At 43.6% G+C, this 17381-nt stretch overlaps 1 protein-coding gene across 1 annotated transcript in view; it reads left to right on the top strand.

The window, feature by feature from the left end:
- Window positions 1–321: 321 nt before the first annotated feature.
- LOC115145752 (uncharacterized) overlaps window positions 322–17381 on the top strand; it is a 30861-nt gene continuing 13801 nt past the window's right edge. The window contains exons 1-5 of the mRNA XM_065003335.1: window positions 322–859; window positions 1291–1421; window positions 6487–6648; window positions 6999–7110; window positions 7336–7433. Of these exons, the coding sequence (XP_064859407.1) occupies window positions 577–859; window positions 1291–1421; window positions 6487–6648; window positions 6999–7110; window positions 7336–7433 (786 nt within the window). The 5' untranslated portion in view covers window positions 322–576. The remainder of the gene's footprint in view (window positions 860–1290; window positions 1422–6486; window positions 6649–6998; window positions 7111–7335; window positions 7434–17381) is intronic.

Here is a 17381-nt window from a genome sequence, read left to right as displayed (position 1 = left end):
GAGCACTGACCTCAACCCCATCGAACATCTTTGGGATGAATTGGAGTCCTAATCAGCCAAAATCAGTGCCTGACTTCACTAATGCACTTGCGGCTGAATGGAAGCAATTCCCCGCAGTAATGTTACAACATCTAGTGGAAAGCCTTCCCAGAAGAGTGGGGGCTATTATTGCTGCAATGGGGGACCAACTCCATATTAATGCCCAAGGTTTTGGAATGAGATGTTCGATGAGCAGGTGTCCACATACTTTTGGTAATGTAGTGTATTTAAATGTGTAATTCGCACTCTGACCTGAGAAAGGCAGCAATACAGCGACTAGTCTGCTGGAAACGCACAAGAAGAAGAGTGTAAACGGAAGTAAACAATGACAAAGAACAACTTCCACGTCAGCGTTTTTATTGTTGTTATTTAGATGTTTATTAACATGATGGAACTAAAAATATGAATAATTTAACTGCACAGCATCACATACTTACCCAATGTTGTATTTAATTCGCGTTGGAGACAGGACTTGGTTGATAGACGTTATTTAGGTAACGCTAGCTAGCTAGTTGCTAACGTTAGCTAAACGTAACAATGGCTAACTGTATGGTTTTCCACACTCAAATAGCCTCCATCATGGAGGTTCTAGCGAATTCAGCCGTGGCAGATATCTGTAAACTCGTAGACGACGACTATGCAGTGTTTCGTTTGGAAATAACTCAAAGCCAAAAAGAAAACAGGGCATTGAGGAGGAAACTACAGCTAATGGAACTGAAGGTGGCACGGGAGCGCGCAGAGAGGACAATCCGAGAGCGCGCCCTCGCCAGTCGTCCCAGTGGTGTCAAGATCCTCGACCGATACAGAGGAACGGCAAGGGGTACATTTTTTTTAGAATGAGGATGCTGCGGGGCCTGTCGCCCCGTTCTCCTCTGCGTATGTGTTCAGATGTGTTGTCCAGAATTGGGTCTTGGACAGTTTTTGGATAGTATGCAATACTAACCCCATCTTGCACAACTTTATTTTACCTTTGTTTTACTAAGCAGACCAATTAAGAACAAATGATTATTGCACAAAGACAAGATCATATTCTAAGTATATTATTGATAAACTGAATGTTGAATTATCATACTCCAAAAGAATGTGTTGCATGGAACAGTCAATCAATCATAGTATATCAAGAAGTTATGAGAAGTGTAACCTTATCCTTGCCAATTGTTAGACAGTGTCAATAGTGATAGTGTACCATATAGTGTTGAGTATTGACAGTACCAAACTTAAGCACCCCTTTTCCCCCAATAATTTTCTCAGGTGAAGGACATCTCACTGGAGACCACAGGAGCTTTGTGAAGCCAGCAGGACACAATACGTGGAGAGATGACCAACCCTTAGCTGTTGATGAGGGGAGTGGAACCTCAACCCAGCATGTTATCGTGATTGAGGTTGGTGTCATACAGTGGCTTGCGAAAGTATTCACCCCCCTTGGCATTTTTCATATTTTGTTGCCTTACAACCTGGAGTTAAAATCAATTTTTTTGGGGTTTATATAATTTGATTAACACAACATGCCTACCTCGTTGAATATGCAAAATATGTTTTGTGAAATAAACAAGAAATACAAAAAAAATGAAAACTTGAGCGTGCATAACTATTCACCCCCCCAAAGTCAATACTTTGTAGAGCCACCTTTTGCAGCAATTACAGCTGCAAGTCTCTTGGCGTATGTCTCGAAAGCTTGGCACATCTAGCCACTGGGATTTTTGCCCATTCTTCAAGGCAAAACTGCTCTAGCCCCTTCAAGTTGGATGGGTTCCGCTGATGTACAACAATCTTTAAGTCATACCACAGATTCTCAATTGGACTGAGGTCTGGGCTTTGACTAGGCCATTCCAAGACATTTAAATGTTTCCCCTTAACCACTTGAGTGTTGCTTTAGCAGTATGCTTAGGGTTATTGTCCTGCTGGAAGGTCAACCTCTGTCCCAGTCTCAAATCTCTGGAAGACTGAAACAGGTTTCCCTCAAGAATTTCCATGCATTTAGCACCATTTATCATTCCTTCTATTCAGACCAGTTTCCCAGTCCCTGCCGATGGAAAAACATCGACAGGGATGATGTTCAAGGTGATGAGAGGTGTTGGGTTTGTGCCAGACATAGCGTTTTCCTTGATGGCCAAAAAGCTCAATTTTGGTCTCATCTGACCAGAGTACCTTCTTCCATATGTTTGGAGAGTCTCCCACGTGCCTTTTGGCCAACATATTATGTTTTTTTAAGCAATGGCTTTTTTCTGGCCACTCATCTGTACAGCCCAGCACTGTGGAGTGTACGGCTTAAGGTGGTACTATGGACAGATACTCCATTCTATGCTATGGAGCTTTGCAGCTCCTTCAGGGTTATCTTTGGTCTCTTTGTTGCCTCTCTGATTAATGCCCTCCTTGCCTGGTCCGTGAGACTTTGGTGGGCGGCCCTTTCTTGGCAGGTTTGTTGTGGTGCCATATTCTTTCCATTTAAAAAAAATAATGAAACAAAATAGGAAAAATTCCAAGGCAGGTGAATACTTTTGAAAGGCACTGTAGTGTAACATTAAAAGTTACAGTACATCAAATTTGGCCCGTTTATTTCAGAAAGGCTATGCATAGCTTTTCATTTGCTTACATGTACATCCTAATTTATCTGCCATAGGGGAGCTTGTTATGATGGCGCTGAAGAGGATGGCTGACGTTTTACATGCTCCTGGCCAATTGTGCTAGTTTTGTTTGTGTTGTTTAACTTATTTTTGAAACTTATTTTGTACATAATGTTGCTGCTACCATCTCTTATGAATGGAAATAACTTCTGGACATCAGAACAGCGATTACTCACCACGAACTGGAAGAAGCTTTTTCCTTTAACGAGTCCAACGAGAAGGATATACTGCTCTCCCGGAAACTGGCCCAAATCCCAGTCTTTTGCGTGAAGAAAAGACGGAGGAAAAGAGGACGCAGATCGGGCTGCCTTCTGAGAATTCTTAAGCGAGCGAGTAAACTCCCACTGCCATCCATTCTAATTGCTAACATGCAATCATTGGAAAATAAAATTGATGACCTACGATTACCCTACCAATGGCACATTAATTATTAAGAACAGTAATATCTTAAGTTTCACTGAGTCGTGGCTGAACGACGTCACCGATAATATAGAGCTGGCGGGATTTTCCATGCACCGGCAGAACAGAGAAGCTTTTGTAAGAACAGAGAAGCTGTCTGGTAAGACGAGGGATGGGTGTGTGTGTCTTTTTGTCCATAACAGCTGGTGCGCAATGTGTAATATTAAAGAAATCTTGAGGTATTGCTCGCCTGAGGTAGAGTACCCAATGATAAGCTGTAGACCACACTATCTACCAAGAGAGTTCTCATCTATATTATTCGTAGCCATCTATTTACCACCACAGACCTATGATGGCACTAAGACCGCACTCAACCAACTCTATAAGGCCATAAGCAAACAAGAAAATGCTCACCCAGAAGCGGTGCTCCTAGCGGCCGGGGACTTTAATGCAGGCAAACTTAAATCCATTTTGCCGCATTTTTACCAGCATGTCACATGTGCAACCAGAGGAAAAAAAACAATAGACCACATTTACTCCACACACAGAGATCCATAAAAAAAACTCTCCCTCGCCCTCCATTTGGCAAATCTGACCATAATTCTATCCTCCTGATTCTTACTTACAAGCAAAAACTAAAGCAGGAAGTACCCGTGACTTGCTCAAAGTGGTCAGATTATGCGGATGCTACACTACAGGACTGTTTTGCTAGCACAGACTGGAATTTGTTCTGGGATTCATCCAATGGCATTGAGGAGTATACAGTACCACCACCACCTGAGTCATCGGCTTCATCAATAAGTGCATCGTCCCCACGGTAACCGTACGTACATATCCCAACCAGAAGCCATGGATTACAGGCAACATCCGCATCTAGCTAAAAGCTAGAGCTGCCGCTTTCAAGGAGCGGGACACTAATCCGGACGCTTATAAGAAATCCCACTATGCCCTCAGACGACCCATCAAACAAGCAAAGCATCAATACAGGATTAAGATTGAATCCTACTACCCCGGCTCTGGCGCTCGTCGGATGTGGCAGGGCTTGCAAACTATTACGGACTACAAAGGGAAACCCAGACGCGAGCCGCCCAGTGACGCGAGCCTACCAGACGAGCTAAATGCCTTTTATGCTCGCTTCGAGGTAAGCAATACTGAAGCATGCACGAGAACACCACCTGTTCTTGATGACTGTGTGACAACGCTCTCGGTAGCCAATGTGAGCAAGACCTTTAAACAGGTCAACATTCACAAAGCCGCAGGGGGCCAGATGGATTACCAGGATGTGTACTCCAAGCATGCGCGGACAAACTGGCAAATGTTTCGGCAGAGACAATGAATTTAACCCACGTTATGATACATTCATTTGTTGCGATCCCTCAGAATAAATCCACTGAATTAGTGATGGGAACCCCCGAAATGGAAATGTTTTTATTCTGATATTGATATTGGTTTGTAGAAAATACTTTGAAACTGTGATTGTTCAAAGTCCAGACAACTGCTTGCGGCTTGCCCATGTGGCCAGGTGTGTTCTGGTGGTATAAACCTACCTAACCAGATTGAATACAATGAGAAGCCCATCCACAATTGACGGTCCATCAGCAGATAATTAAGTAGGCTAAGCAACCCGTTTTTGTTTTATTGATAGTTTTTTGAAGTATGCTAAGCAGTCATGTATGTTTTTTTTTGAGAATAGTGTAGGTTAAAAGGAAGAATAAACCAATATCACAAAATGCCTCGCTCAAATCGATATTATATACAACTATAGATATTGGTGCCCTCCACTATATGATTTCCTCATCTGATAAACCTCTACCACAACTTTCTGTCTCTAAGTGGTAGTATGCACCGCTGACACTCTTGGATGCATCTTTATCCTCAAAAGTGTGTCCATTTTGCATATTAAGTTGGCAGTCTGAGGGTCTTCTCTGAGCAGTTGACATTCCCTCATTTAAACTCTCTACAGGCAATAGGTTTTGTAGCTGAGCCTCATATACATTCTCTGTTTGTACCATTTTGTTCAATTTCACCTTGTTGTCACGAGCAATAGAATGTCTAAATATGACCTCTATTATTGTAACACATATTCCTACCATTTGACACTATGTTTAATGACAGTGGGTTTTCCAATTTGCCATTGCAAAGTTTTTGGCAACTTCCTCCCAAAATTGGAAGTCAAATGTTTCGCCATTGAAATAGCATGATAATCCAAAAATGTATTTAATAACATTTTTTTTTTTTTTAAATGGGATGATTCTTAACTTTCTGATCCTCCCCAACATCCCTGCCACCCTCATACAATTTGTTTCAGATTTGGTGGTTCAACAGCATTATTTTCATTTATCATCTGTTGTGTCACGTTATTCAGATCTATGCATTTATCAGTACGGTCCGCTCCACACTTAACTATCACCACAGACAACGGTGTCACTATCAGTACAGTCAACTCCTACTATAGCACTTGGTCCACCCTTTAACAGTCCCTCCACAAGTACAGTATATTGCATTTTTTGGACAAATAAAAAAACATCTGAAGAAGCCTTTGACTTGCCTCCCAAAGTGCCACCATACACAGCACAGCCATTAGATAGACAGCACAAACATGTTTACATCAGCAAGAGCAGAGCAGGGCTCATGATTGGAATATCAATTGCAGTGTGTAATGCAGTGCAGCCTCGTTTTATTTTCACCATCTCAGCAGCACAAAAACTCGGGAACGAAGTTTGACGTGTAACTTTTTCCTGTGCTTCTCCGAGCATGCACTTCCTATAGCCTATTATAAACGGGGTCGTTCGAGCCCTGAATGCTGATTGGCTGAAAGCCATGGTATACCATTTGTTATGACAAAACATGTATTTTTACTGTTCTAATTACGTTGGTAACCAGTTTCTAATAGCAATTAGGCACCTCGGGGGTTTGTGATAAATGGCCAATATACCACGGCTACGGGCTGTGTCCTAGCATTCCGCGTTGCGTCGTACATAAGAACAGCCCTTAGCCATAGTATATTGATCATATACCACGCCCTCCATATACCACACCCCCTGCAGTTTATCAAGTTCATGCACATTTTTTGTTGAGACATGCGTATGTGTGGTTTTCATATGGTGTATTTAAAACTGATCTCACCCTATTCTGCATAAACACGACAGCGCTTTATAACCAATATACACTTAAATATACCTTCACATAACCACACAAACAAACACCTACTGTACACGACAAAATAGTTTAGTCAGGCTTGTCTGATGATGACTATATGTCCACCATGATATGATGGGTTTAAAAACAATGAAATCATTATGTAACTACAGTATAGGACTCAAACGTAGTGAGGATGGGTAAACACTCCATGTTTAATCTGTGTGTACGTACCTGAGGGAGTATACAGTATGTCTGTGTAATCTCTATCACCTGTCTCTTCCAGGAGGAGGGTCCAGAGGTGCTGCTGGTGAAGGAGGAGGGGTGTGAGGAGAGTCTGGGCAACCCTGAGGGGACCATGGTCATGGAGGACAACCAGACTATACCTCCTCCTGAACCCACCGAGGAACCAGCTGAGCAGCACAGGACCACACACAGTCTCACTGAGGTGAGCCCACTGTGAACTTCTGTCTGAATGGTATTAGGTCAGGGCCTGTATCCACAAAGCCTCTCAGAGTAGGAGTGCTGATCTAGGATCAGTTTAGCCTTTTAGATCCTAATGAATAAAACTATATAGGCAGGTGGGGACCTTATCCTAGATCAGCACTCTTACACTTAGATGCTTTGTTGATACGGGCCCAGGTCTTGATTCATTTTGTCTTAAGTGTGGGACCATGCCTTTAAATGATCAAACCATTAAAGCGTTTCAAGTAATCAAATCAACTAACATGTTTGCATAATACTCATAGCAATCCCTCATTCTTGATCCAACATCCTCTCACTCTGTATCTCTTACAGCCAGTAGACATGGAAGATGGGAAGCCTGATCTGCTGCTGGTCAAAGAGGAGACAATAGAAGATGAACCAGAGAGCATTGACCTGCTGAGTGGACTAAAGATGGGGGAGCAAGGTAAGAGAGAAATACATATAGCCTACATACAGTAATAGATCTTCAATGGGAATAGTGATGCACCTGGCTATGATTTTGTCTTTCATAAAATGAAATCAATACAACTTATGTTTACATACAAAAACACATTATATGTATGAACTTGACCAGATAATTGAGAGAAAAAAACTCCATATTTAGAGTTCTCTGCCATGTTTATTTTCTGCCATGTTTATTTTTCTGCAGGTGGTTGGCTAGAGGATGACAGAGGAGACTGGGCAGCCATCTTGGATTCACAGACCCAGACGGATGCAGCTAAGGGCCCGCGGGACAACATAGTGGAGGTCAGTGGATGGGACAGCGTCCTCAACTCTGGGCTGGGGAACAACACTGTTAACCAGAAACAGAGAGTCGAACACAAAACCACGTCTGAATTTAGTCTCCATGACAACAGACTGGCTGAGACCAGGGTGAGGCGTAGATTTGGTCTGCAGGGACGGGGAGGTGTCCCTATGCGGCAGGAGAAAACAGACACAGATGCGGCTAGCGATGCTCCGTCCTGCTCCTATAATTGTGATTCAGAGAGACTGATGGCGCCTCAGGTTAACCCCCTAACAGGTGCTGCCTTCAGCCTGCCTTCTATAGGATCTATCAACTGGAACATGGACCCTGCGACAACACAGACAGTCCCTGGCCTTCATCCTCCTCACACTCTCCTAATGTTAAACCAGAACTCAGACAATGCCAGTGCCTCAACACTAAATGGCTACACAAGCCCATTGACAAATGACAGTAGTAGTGACGCTGTCAGTAGATCCGGTGGCAAGGAGGAGCGGTTTTCGTATTCATTTTGTGGGAAAGCTTTCAATTTCCCCAAACAGGTGCAGCTCGACCAGAGGATGCACACGGGGGAGAAATCATTTGGCTGCCACCTGTGCCATGCCAGTTTCTCCCGCTCGTTCAACCTGAAGAGGCACCAGAGGGTCCACACAGGGGAGAAAACCTACAGCTGTCCCCAGTGTGAGAAGCGGTTTTCCCACCAGCACCACCTGAAGCGGCACCAGAGGGTCCATACAGGGGAGAAATCCTACAGCTGCCCCAGTGTGAGAATAGGTTCTCCCACCAGTACCATCTGAAGATGCATCTTAAGGTCTATACGGGAGAATGTCTGCCTATACTCACTGCAGGAAGAGGTTCTCAGAGAGGAGCTACCTCAGGATACACCAGCAGAAAATGCACACGGCCCATGTATAGAGTATAGTGACATGTAGTACTAGTTCGTTTGTTTGTAGATAATTCTGTTGGTTTTGGATGTATTAGGGAACTGGATGAGGTGAACTGAGGAAAGAATGAGTATGGTGACATAAACCCCACTGATCTCATGAGCCTTATTAATACATACCCCAGTTCTTACTCCTAGTCCCCTCCTGACCTCATCACTAACTGCAATGACTGCCTTTTTCCCTGGATACCCTCGCTCCCCTCAAAACCCGCTCAGTCTCCTTCACCCACACTGCTTTCTGGTACACCCCCGAGCTACGCCAGTTAAAAGCCAGTGGACGTCTGCAAGGGGACTGGTCTAGTAGTTAATTCTCAAACATACAAAGATCATCTGTTAAAATATGAGAACGCCCTCTCAGCTGCAAGAACATTTTACTACTCCGACATCAACTCTGTTTAAAAACAACCCAAAAGTTATCTTCTCCACAGTGAACCGCCTACTTCAGTCTCCTGACAACTTCCCTGCAGACTCCTTCCCCAAACAGTGCAACAAGTTCCTGAAAATCCATGACATTCACCAACACCTACTTACAATGCCCAGTACAACCTCAGCATCACCATAGATAGTTTTTACGGTCCCTCTGTCAACACAAGTCAAAAGCCTTGGGGTCACTTTGGACCGAAACCCTCATCCATGCCCTCGTCACTTCCCGTTTGGACTATTGCAACACTCTCCCTCCCAAACTCACCAACAGACTTCAACTGGTCCAGAACTCTGCTGCCAGAATCCTCACCCAGATCAACCGATCACATTATACCAATCCTCATCAATCTACACTGGCTCCCTGTGCAATCCCGTATTAACTTCTAAGGATTCTCCTCCTCATCTACAAAGCCCCCCACAACCTGGCACCCACCTACCTCTCTGACCTTCACCCAGCATGTGCCCCCTCTGCTCCTCCTCTTTACATGTCACCCCCCCATTCACAGGTCAAATAGAGGGTGCTTATATTTGTCCTGTTTCACTGCATGTATTAGTGGTTAACCAGTGTGAGATGTGAAATGGAAATGTGTGTTTTTTTTAAATTTCCCAACGCCCTCAAACACCCTGGGAGAGTGTCACGGGCAGGGATCAGCCATTATTGACGGCGATACTGGAGCAATTAGGGTACATTGACAGATGTTTTATCTAGTCTGCTCAAAGATTGGAACCAGCGACATTTTCGGTAACCAGCCCAATTCTCTTAACCGCTAGGCTACCTGCCGCCTCTCCACCATAGTTGCCTGAACCTTCAACTGCTCTGCACCAGGCTCTGGAATGCACACACCCCAAACATACAACATGCAGACTCAGTCATCTCATTCAAAAACATCCTAAAAACACACCTCTTCAAGGATGCCTATAACCTATAGCCTATCATTGACTCTGTCCTTCCTAACCCCCCACCCCCCACCCCCGTGTCTTATCAGTATACCTACAGTGCCTTCAGAAAGTATTCAGTTCACACCACTTGATTTTTTCCACATGTTGTTGTGTTACAGGATTAAATAGAACATTTACAGTGCCTTGCAAAAGTATTTGTACCCCATGGCGTTTTTCCTATGTTGTTGCATTACAACCTGTAATTTAAATAGGTTTTTATTTGGATTTCATGTAATGTACATACACAAAATAGTCCAAATTGGTGAAGTGAAGATGAAAAAAATTACTTGTTTCAAAGAATGTGCAATCTAAGGGTCACATGATCTGTCACATGATCTCAGTATATACACACACACACACCTGTTCTGAAAGGCCCCAGAGTCTGCAACACCATTAAGCAAGGGGCACCACCAAGCAAGCGGCACTATGAAGACCAAGGAGCTCTCCAAACAGTTCAGGGACAAAGTTGTGAAGAAGTACAGTTCAGTTGGGTTATGAAAAATATCCGAAACTTTGAACATTCCACGAAGCACCATTAAATCCATTTTTTTTGTAATTGAAAGAATATGGCACCAAAACAAACCTGCCAAGAGAGGGCTGCCCACCAAAACTCACAGACCAGGCAAGGAGGTCATTAATCAGAGAGGCAACAAAGAGACCAAAGATAACCCTGAAGGAGTTGCAAACTCCACAGCGGAGATTGGAGTATCTGTCCATAGGACCACTTTAAGCTGTACACTCCACAGAGCTTGGCTTTATGGAAGAGCGGTCAGAAAAAAAAGCCACTGCTTAAAGAAAAAAATAAGCAAACATGTTTGGTGTTTGCCAAAAGGCATGTTGGAGACTCCCCAAACATATGGAAGAAGGTACTCGGGTCAGATGAGACTAAAATTGAGCTTTTTGGCCATCAAGGAAAACCCTATGACTGGCGCAAATCCATAACCTCTCATCACCCTGAGAACACCATCCCGACAGTGAAGCATGGTGGTGGCAGCATCATGCTTTGGGGATGTTTTTCATAGGCAGGGACTGGGAAACTGGTCAGAATTGAAGGAATGATGGATGGTGCTAAATACAGGGAAATTCTTGAGGGAAACCTGTTTGTCTTCCAGAGATTTGAGACTGGGACGGAGGTTCACCTTCCAGTACGACAATGACCCTAAGCATACTGCAAGTGAAACACTCGAGTGGTTTAAAGGGAAACATTTAAATGTCTTGGAACGGCCTAGTCAAAGCCCAGACCTCAGTCCAATTGAGTATCTGTGGTATGACTTAAAGATTACTCTACACTAGCGGAACCCATCCAATTTGAAAGTGCAGGAGCAGTTTTGCCTTGAAGAATGGGCAAAAATCCCAGTAGCTGGCTGTGAAAGGAGAAAACAGAGGATGGATCATCGACATTGTAGTAACTCCACTATACTAACCTAATAGACAGAGTGAGAAGAAAGAAGTCTGTATAGAATTGAAATAGTCCATAACATGCATCTTGTTTGCAACAAAAGCATAAAGTAATAATGCAAAAAATGTGGCAAAGCAATTCACCTTTTGTCCTGAATACAAAGTGTTGTGTTTGGGGCAAACCCAATACAGTACATTACTGAGTACCATTCTCCATATTTTCAAGCATTGTGGTGGCTGCATCATGTTATGGGTATGCTTGTAATCTTTAAGGACTGGGGAGTTTTTCAGGATAAAAATAAACGGAATAGAGCTAAGCACAAGCAAAGTCTTAGAGGAAAACCTGGTTCAGTCTGCTTTCCACCAGACACTGGGAGATTAATTCAACTTTCTGCAGGACAATAACCTAAAATACAAGGCCAAATATACACCGGAGTTGCTTGCCAAGAAGACAATGAATGTTCCTGAGTGGCTGGGTTCTATGGCAAGACATAAAATGGGTTGTCTAGCAATGAACAACATCCAATTCAACAGAGCTTGAAGAATTTTGAATAGAATATTGGAAAAATTTTGCACAGTCCAGGTGTGAAACGCTCTTAAAGGCTTACCCGGAAACACTCTAGCTGTAATCGTTGCCAAAGGTGCTTCTACAAAGTATTGACTCAGGGGTGTGAATACGTATGTAAATTCGATTTCTGTACTTTATTTTTTAATAAATTTGCAAACATTTCTAAAAACAGTTTTTAACTTTGTCATTACGGGGCATTGTGTGTAGATGGGTGAGATGTATTTAATCAATGTTGAATTCAGACTAGCACAAATAAATGTGGAATAAGTCAAAGGGTATGAATACTTTCTTAAGGCACCTACAGTACATTCTGAAAGTATTCAGACCTTGACTTTTCACATTTTGTTACATTCCAGCCTTGTAAAAAAAAATATATATATATTTTTAAATCTCATTAACACAATACCCAATAATGATAAAGTAAAAACAAATTAAGAATGTTTTGCACATACAAAAAATACAAAATATATCACATTTACATAAGTATTCAGACCCTTTGCTAGGAGACACAATTGTGCTCAGGTGCATCCTTCCATTCATCATCCTTGACATGTTTCTACAACTTGATTGGAGTCCACCTGTGGTAAATCCAATTGATTGGACATGATTTGGAAAGGCACACACCTGTCTATATTCGGTCCCACAGTTGACAGTGCATGTCAGAGCAAAAGCCAAGCCATCATATCGAACAAATTGTCTGTAGAGCTCCAAGACAGGATTGTGTCAAGGCACAGATCTGGGGAAGGGTACCAAAACATTTCTGCATCATTGAAGGTCCCCAAGAACAGTGGCCTCTATCATTCTTAAATGGAAGAAGTTTGGATCCACCAAGACTGGATGCCCGGGCTAACTGAGCAATTGGGGAGAAGAGCCTTGGTCAGGGATGTGACCAAGAACTCGATGGTCACTCTGACAGAGCTCCAGAGTTCCTCTGTGGAGATGGGAGAAACTTCCAGAAGGACAACCATCTCTGCAGCACTCCACCAATCAGGCCTATATGGTAGAGTGGCCAGACGGAAGCCACTCTTCAGTAAAAAGCACATGACAGCCCGCTTGGAGTTTTCCAAAAGGCACCTAACGGACTCTCAGACAATGAGAAACAAGATTCTCTGGTCTGATGAAATGAAGATTGGCCTGAATGCCAAGGGTCACATCTGTAGGAAACCTAGCACCATCCCTACGGTGAAGATGGTGGTGGCAGCATCATGCCGTGGGGATGTTTGTCAGCGGCAGGGACTGGGAGATCGAGGCCAAGATTAATGGAGAAAAGTACAGAGAGATTCTTGATGAAAATCTGCTCCAGAGCGCTCAGGACCTCAGACTTGGGCGAAGATTCACCATCCAACAGGACAACTACCATAAGCATACAGCCAAGACAACGCAGGAGTGGCTTCGGGACAAGTCTGAATGTTCTTGAGTGGCCCAGCCAGAGCCCGGACTTGAACCTAATCAAACATCTCTGACAAGACCTGAAAATAGCTGTGCAGCAACACTGCCCATCCAACCGGACAGGGCTTGAGAGGCTCTGCAGAGAAGAATGGGAGAAACTCCCTAAATACAGGTGTGCCAAGCTTGTAGCTTCAACAAAGTACTGAGTGAAGGGTCTGAATACTTATGTAAAGGGAATATATCTGTTACTTTTTAGTTACCCAAACAATTACAAACCTGTTTTTCCTTTGTCATTATTGGGTATTGTGTGTAGATTGATGAGGGGGGAAAAACAATTTAATCAATATTAGAACAAGGCTTTAAACTAACAAAGTGTGGAAAAAGGGGTCCCAATACTTTCCGAATGCCCTGTATGTGTCCCCCTATCCCGCACCCTAAACCGGGTCCATATCCTTTACCCAACTCCTCCCTCCTCTTTTTATCTGCCCTGTTTTGTCTGGTCCTTTATTTAAATATTAATTTGATTGATGCACTTGATTTGATCTTTTGTACAGTTATTGATTTTATGTAGGCCTACGTTTAATGTAAGATTACCTTGATTTCCCTGAAAGGTGTCCTCCAAATATAATGTATTATTATTCTATTATTATGATGATGATGATGAGGCAGACTGGATATGGTGATGGTTGATTTGATGGTGTCTATAAAAATGCTTCACTGATGAAGAGTAACAAACTTTGTCCCTTTAGGTTGATACTGGTGTTTTATAGACAGATAATGATAGTGACTTAATTCATGTTTACCTGACATGAAGTAGTAAAGATGTGTGTAATGTTGAACCTTTTCATAAGTATTCTAAAATACATTTTTATCAAAGCGAGGGTACCAGATTTACAGAAAAGGTAGTGTTACCATAGTGATAAGTTATTCGACTTGTCATGTATTGTTTTGTGCAATAAAAGTAATGTACTTCATATTATGTGAGTGTGTGACCATTTTGTTAAATACAACGTGAACTGTGTCGACTGCCTTGGCTATTTTTGTATCATTGCAGGGACTGAATTTTCCTTCTCCCTCTCTCTAGTGGTCCGACGGTGACGACTCGTGGATGTCATTTTGGTTTATTGTGGGTTCTTCAGTGTCTCAGGAGTCAGTTTTGAAGAGCAAACTGAGGCATGAGGGACAGACATGTACTTCTGGTGGTGTTATGGGCGCGGTTGTGCAAGAATTATGCTTTGCTCTGGCTGCAGATAGATGTTTCTGTCCCGCTCTAAATTGTCTACAGCGGTGAGCGTTTGAGTGCCAGGTGGATATCGGGTAGAGGCGATGTCTGAGTTGGTTGGGCTGGATATTGCAAAACTTGAGGTTGTGTTTAAGGTGGTCTATGAAGCGCTTTTTGGGGTCGGCCTATATTCTAGTGCCCTTGCTGCAGCTTGACAAAGAAAATCCTGATGATGTGGCCTGTACATCGGAGCTGTGCCTTAATGATCTTAGTCTCAATGCTGGTACTGTTAGCTTTATGCAGTACCTCCAGGTTGGAGACCTTGTCTTGCCACCGGATACCCATAATAGATCTCAGAGATTGTGTATGGAATGTCTCCAGCTGTGTGGTGACTGTACAGGGTCCAAGTTTCACAGCCATACAACAGAGTTAGGATGACTACCACATTGTAGATTTTCACCTTTGTGAAAAGAGTGATGTTATGGTTTAGTATTCTGTTCCTCAGCCTTTACAATGACTGGCTTTCTTTCTGGATTCTGCTAGTTATTTCTTGGTCGAGTGAGCCATCCTTGGAGATGGTGCTCCCCAGATATAGCTCTTTGGTCTTGGCCATAGTGGAGTTTGGAGTGTGACTGTTTGATGTTGTGGACAGGTGTCTTTTATACTGATAACAAGTTCAAACAGGTGCCATTAATACAGTTAACGAGTGGAGGACAGAGGAGCCTCTTAAAGAAGAAGTTACAGGTCTGTGAGAGCCATAAATCTTGCTTGTTTGTAGGTGACCAAATACTTATTTTCCACCATAATTTGCAAATAAATTCATAAAAAAATCCTACAATGTGATTTTCTGGATTTTTTTCCCTCATTTTTTCTGTCATAGTTGAAGTGTACCAATGATGAAAATTACAGGCCTCATCTTTTTAAGTGGGAGAACTTGCACAATTGGTGGCTGACTAAATACTTTTTCCCCCCACTGTACATACCAAGGATCGCTCTGACCATTCTATGTGCAGCACTCTTCGCCATGCATGGCTCTTGGTATCTTGACATCCTTAATGTCGGTCTGTCGCACAATGATATAATCCATCAGGTGCTTGGATCTTGGGTGCATTCATGTAGTTTTGTACTTCTCTGCTTGCCTGACAATGGTGTTGATGATCGCGAGGCTATGCTCTGAGCATTTGCTCAAGAGCAGGAGCCCATTTCCATTCATGGTTCCCACTCCATATTTGCTAATCACTCCTTGCCAGTTGGTGCCGTCTTTGCCCACCCTGGCATTGAAGTCTCCAGCAATGATTAGATTGTCACTCCGGGGAGTTGTTGGATGAGTAGAACTGCTCTTTCATATTGTCAGGGCTTGGTAATGTAGGTGCATTAGCACTGATTATTGTGGCATGTCTGGTCTTGTTGAGAGGAATCCTGATTTTTATTAGCCTCTCATTTATGTCAGAGGGTAAGTCAAATAAAATACATTTTTATTGGTCACATACACATGGTTAGCCGATGATACAGCCCAACAGGATGCTCTCAATTGTGCACCTGTAAAAGTTAGTGAGGGCAAACTTGATGATTGAGTTGGAGGCGTGCATGGCCACGCAGTCGTGGGTGAACAGAGAGTACAGGAGGGGGCTGAGCATGCACCCTTGTGGGGCCCCAGTGTTGAGGATCAGCGGAGTGTAGATTTTGTTTCCTACTTTCACCACCTGGAGACGGCCCGTCAGGAAGTCCAGGACCCAATTGCACAGGGTGGAGTCGAGACCCAGGGTCTCAAGCTTAATGATGAGCTTGGAGGGTACTATGGTGTTGAATGCTGAGATGTAGTCAATGAACAGCATTCTTACATAGGTATTCCTCTTGTCCAGATGGGATTGGGCAGTGTGCAGTGTGATGGCGATTGCATCGTCTAGACCGATTGGGGCGGTAAGCAAATTGAAGTGGGTCTAGGGTGACAGGTAGGGTGGAAATGACATGATCCTTGACTTGTCTCAAAGCACTTCATGATGACAGAAGTGAGTGCTACGGGGCGATAGTCATTTAGTTCAGTTATCTTTGCTTTCTTGGGAACAGGAACAATGGTGGCCATCTTGAAGCATGTGGGTAAAGCAGACTGGGATAGAGATTGATTGAATATGTCCGTAAACACACTACGGAGAAGGAGAGCCCACAGACTTTGGTCGCTGGCCGTGTCGGGGGAACTATATTGTCCTCCAAGAGCGTAAAGAAGTTGTTTAATTTGTCTGGGGCCCACTACTGAAGTCTTGCAGGTGCCTGTGAAGGTTGGTTTTCATGGCAAGTCCCAACCCATGTATTCTATCCTCATCGTTTGGTTTCCCTTTCCAGAAAAACATTCACTGATGGTGCCATCGTCAGCTAACCTTGTTTCACTCAGAGCTGCTATGTTGATCTTACATCTGCTCAGTTCTCTGCACAGCAAGGGAGTTCTTCTCTCGGGATGTTGTCCATTGTTCTAACGTTCCAAGCAGCTATTATGAGCTTATTTTTTACCGGTTTGCCTGTTGTTTCTTTTTTGTTTATATTGCTTGTGTTTCTACCGTTTGGGGAATGATCTGCCAGCCACGGTAAGCTGGACAGATTCAGTAGAGCAAGAGATTACTAGGGCACCTTATCTAGCCCCTTCCCTAGGTTAGAATGAACAGTGCTGTCCTAAAAGGGCTGCTCAGACATCCAGGGTGCTGCCACACATTTTCTCTGTCCTGGTTACGCAGATGAGCGGCCAATATCCTGGACCGCCAACATGCAGGTTCATGGCTACGACTGCCAGTGAACATCTCTCCCTGTCCATTCGCCATTCCCCCACCACTGTAGGGCTCTAGAGAAGTGATGTTAGCATGAGTTACCTGTGCGTGAGTTAATTATAGTGGGAGAGCCGTTGCACTGAGAAAGTCCCACTGTCTCTGCGTCCAAAGCTAGGGCCCAGAGGCACGGTAAATGTTGCGGCTGGAAGCTTCTTCAGCTCCAGTGGATGGTCAGGGACATGTGTGTCCTGCCTTCGTGCACTCCACAATGCATTGCTGCTATTTAACCCATAGGTGGGTTAGAGATTGACGGGC

Source organism: Oncorhynchus nerka, linkage group LG18, assembly GCF_034236695.1.
Source record: "Oncorhynchus nerka isolate Pitt River linkage group LG18, Oner_Uvic_2.0, whole genome shotgun sequence".
NCBI classification, from domain to species: Eukaryota; Metazoa; Chordata; class Actinopteri; order Salmoniformes; family Salmonidae; genus Oncorhynchus; species Oncorhynchus nerka.
Note: the sequence above shows the minus strand (reverse complement) of the source record. Positions and strands in the feature narration are given on the sequence as shown.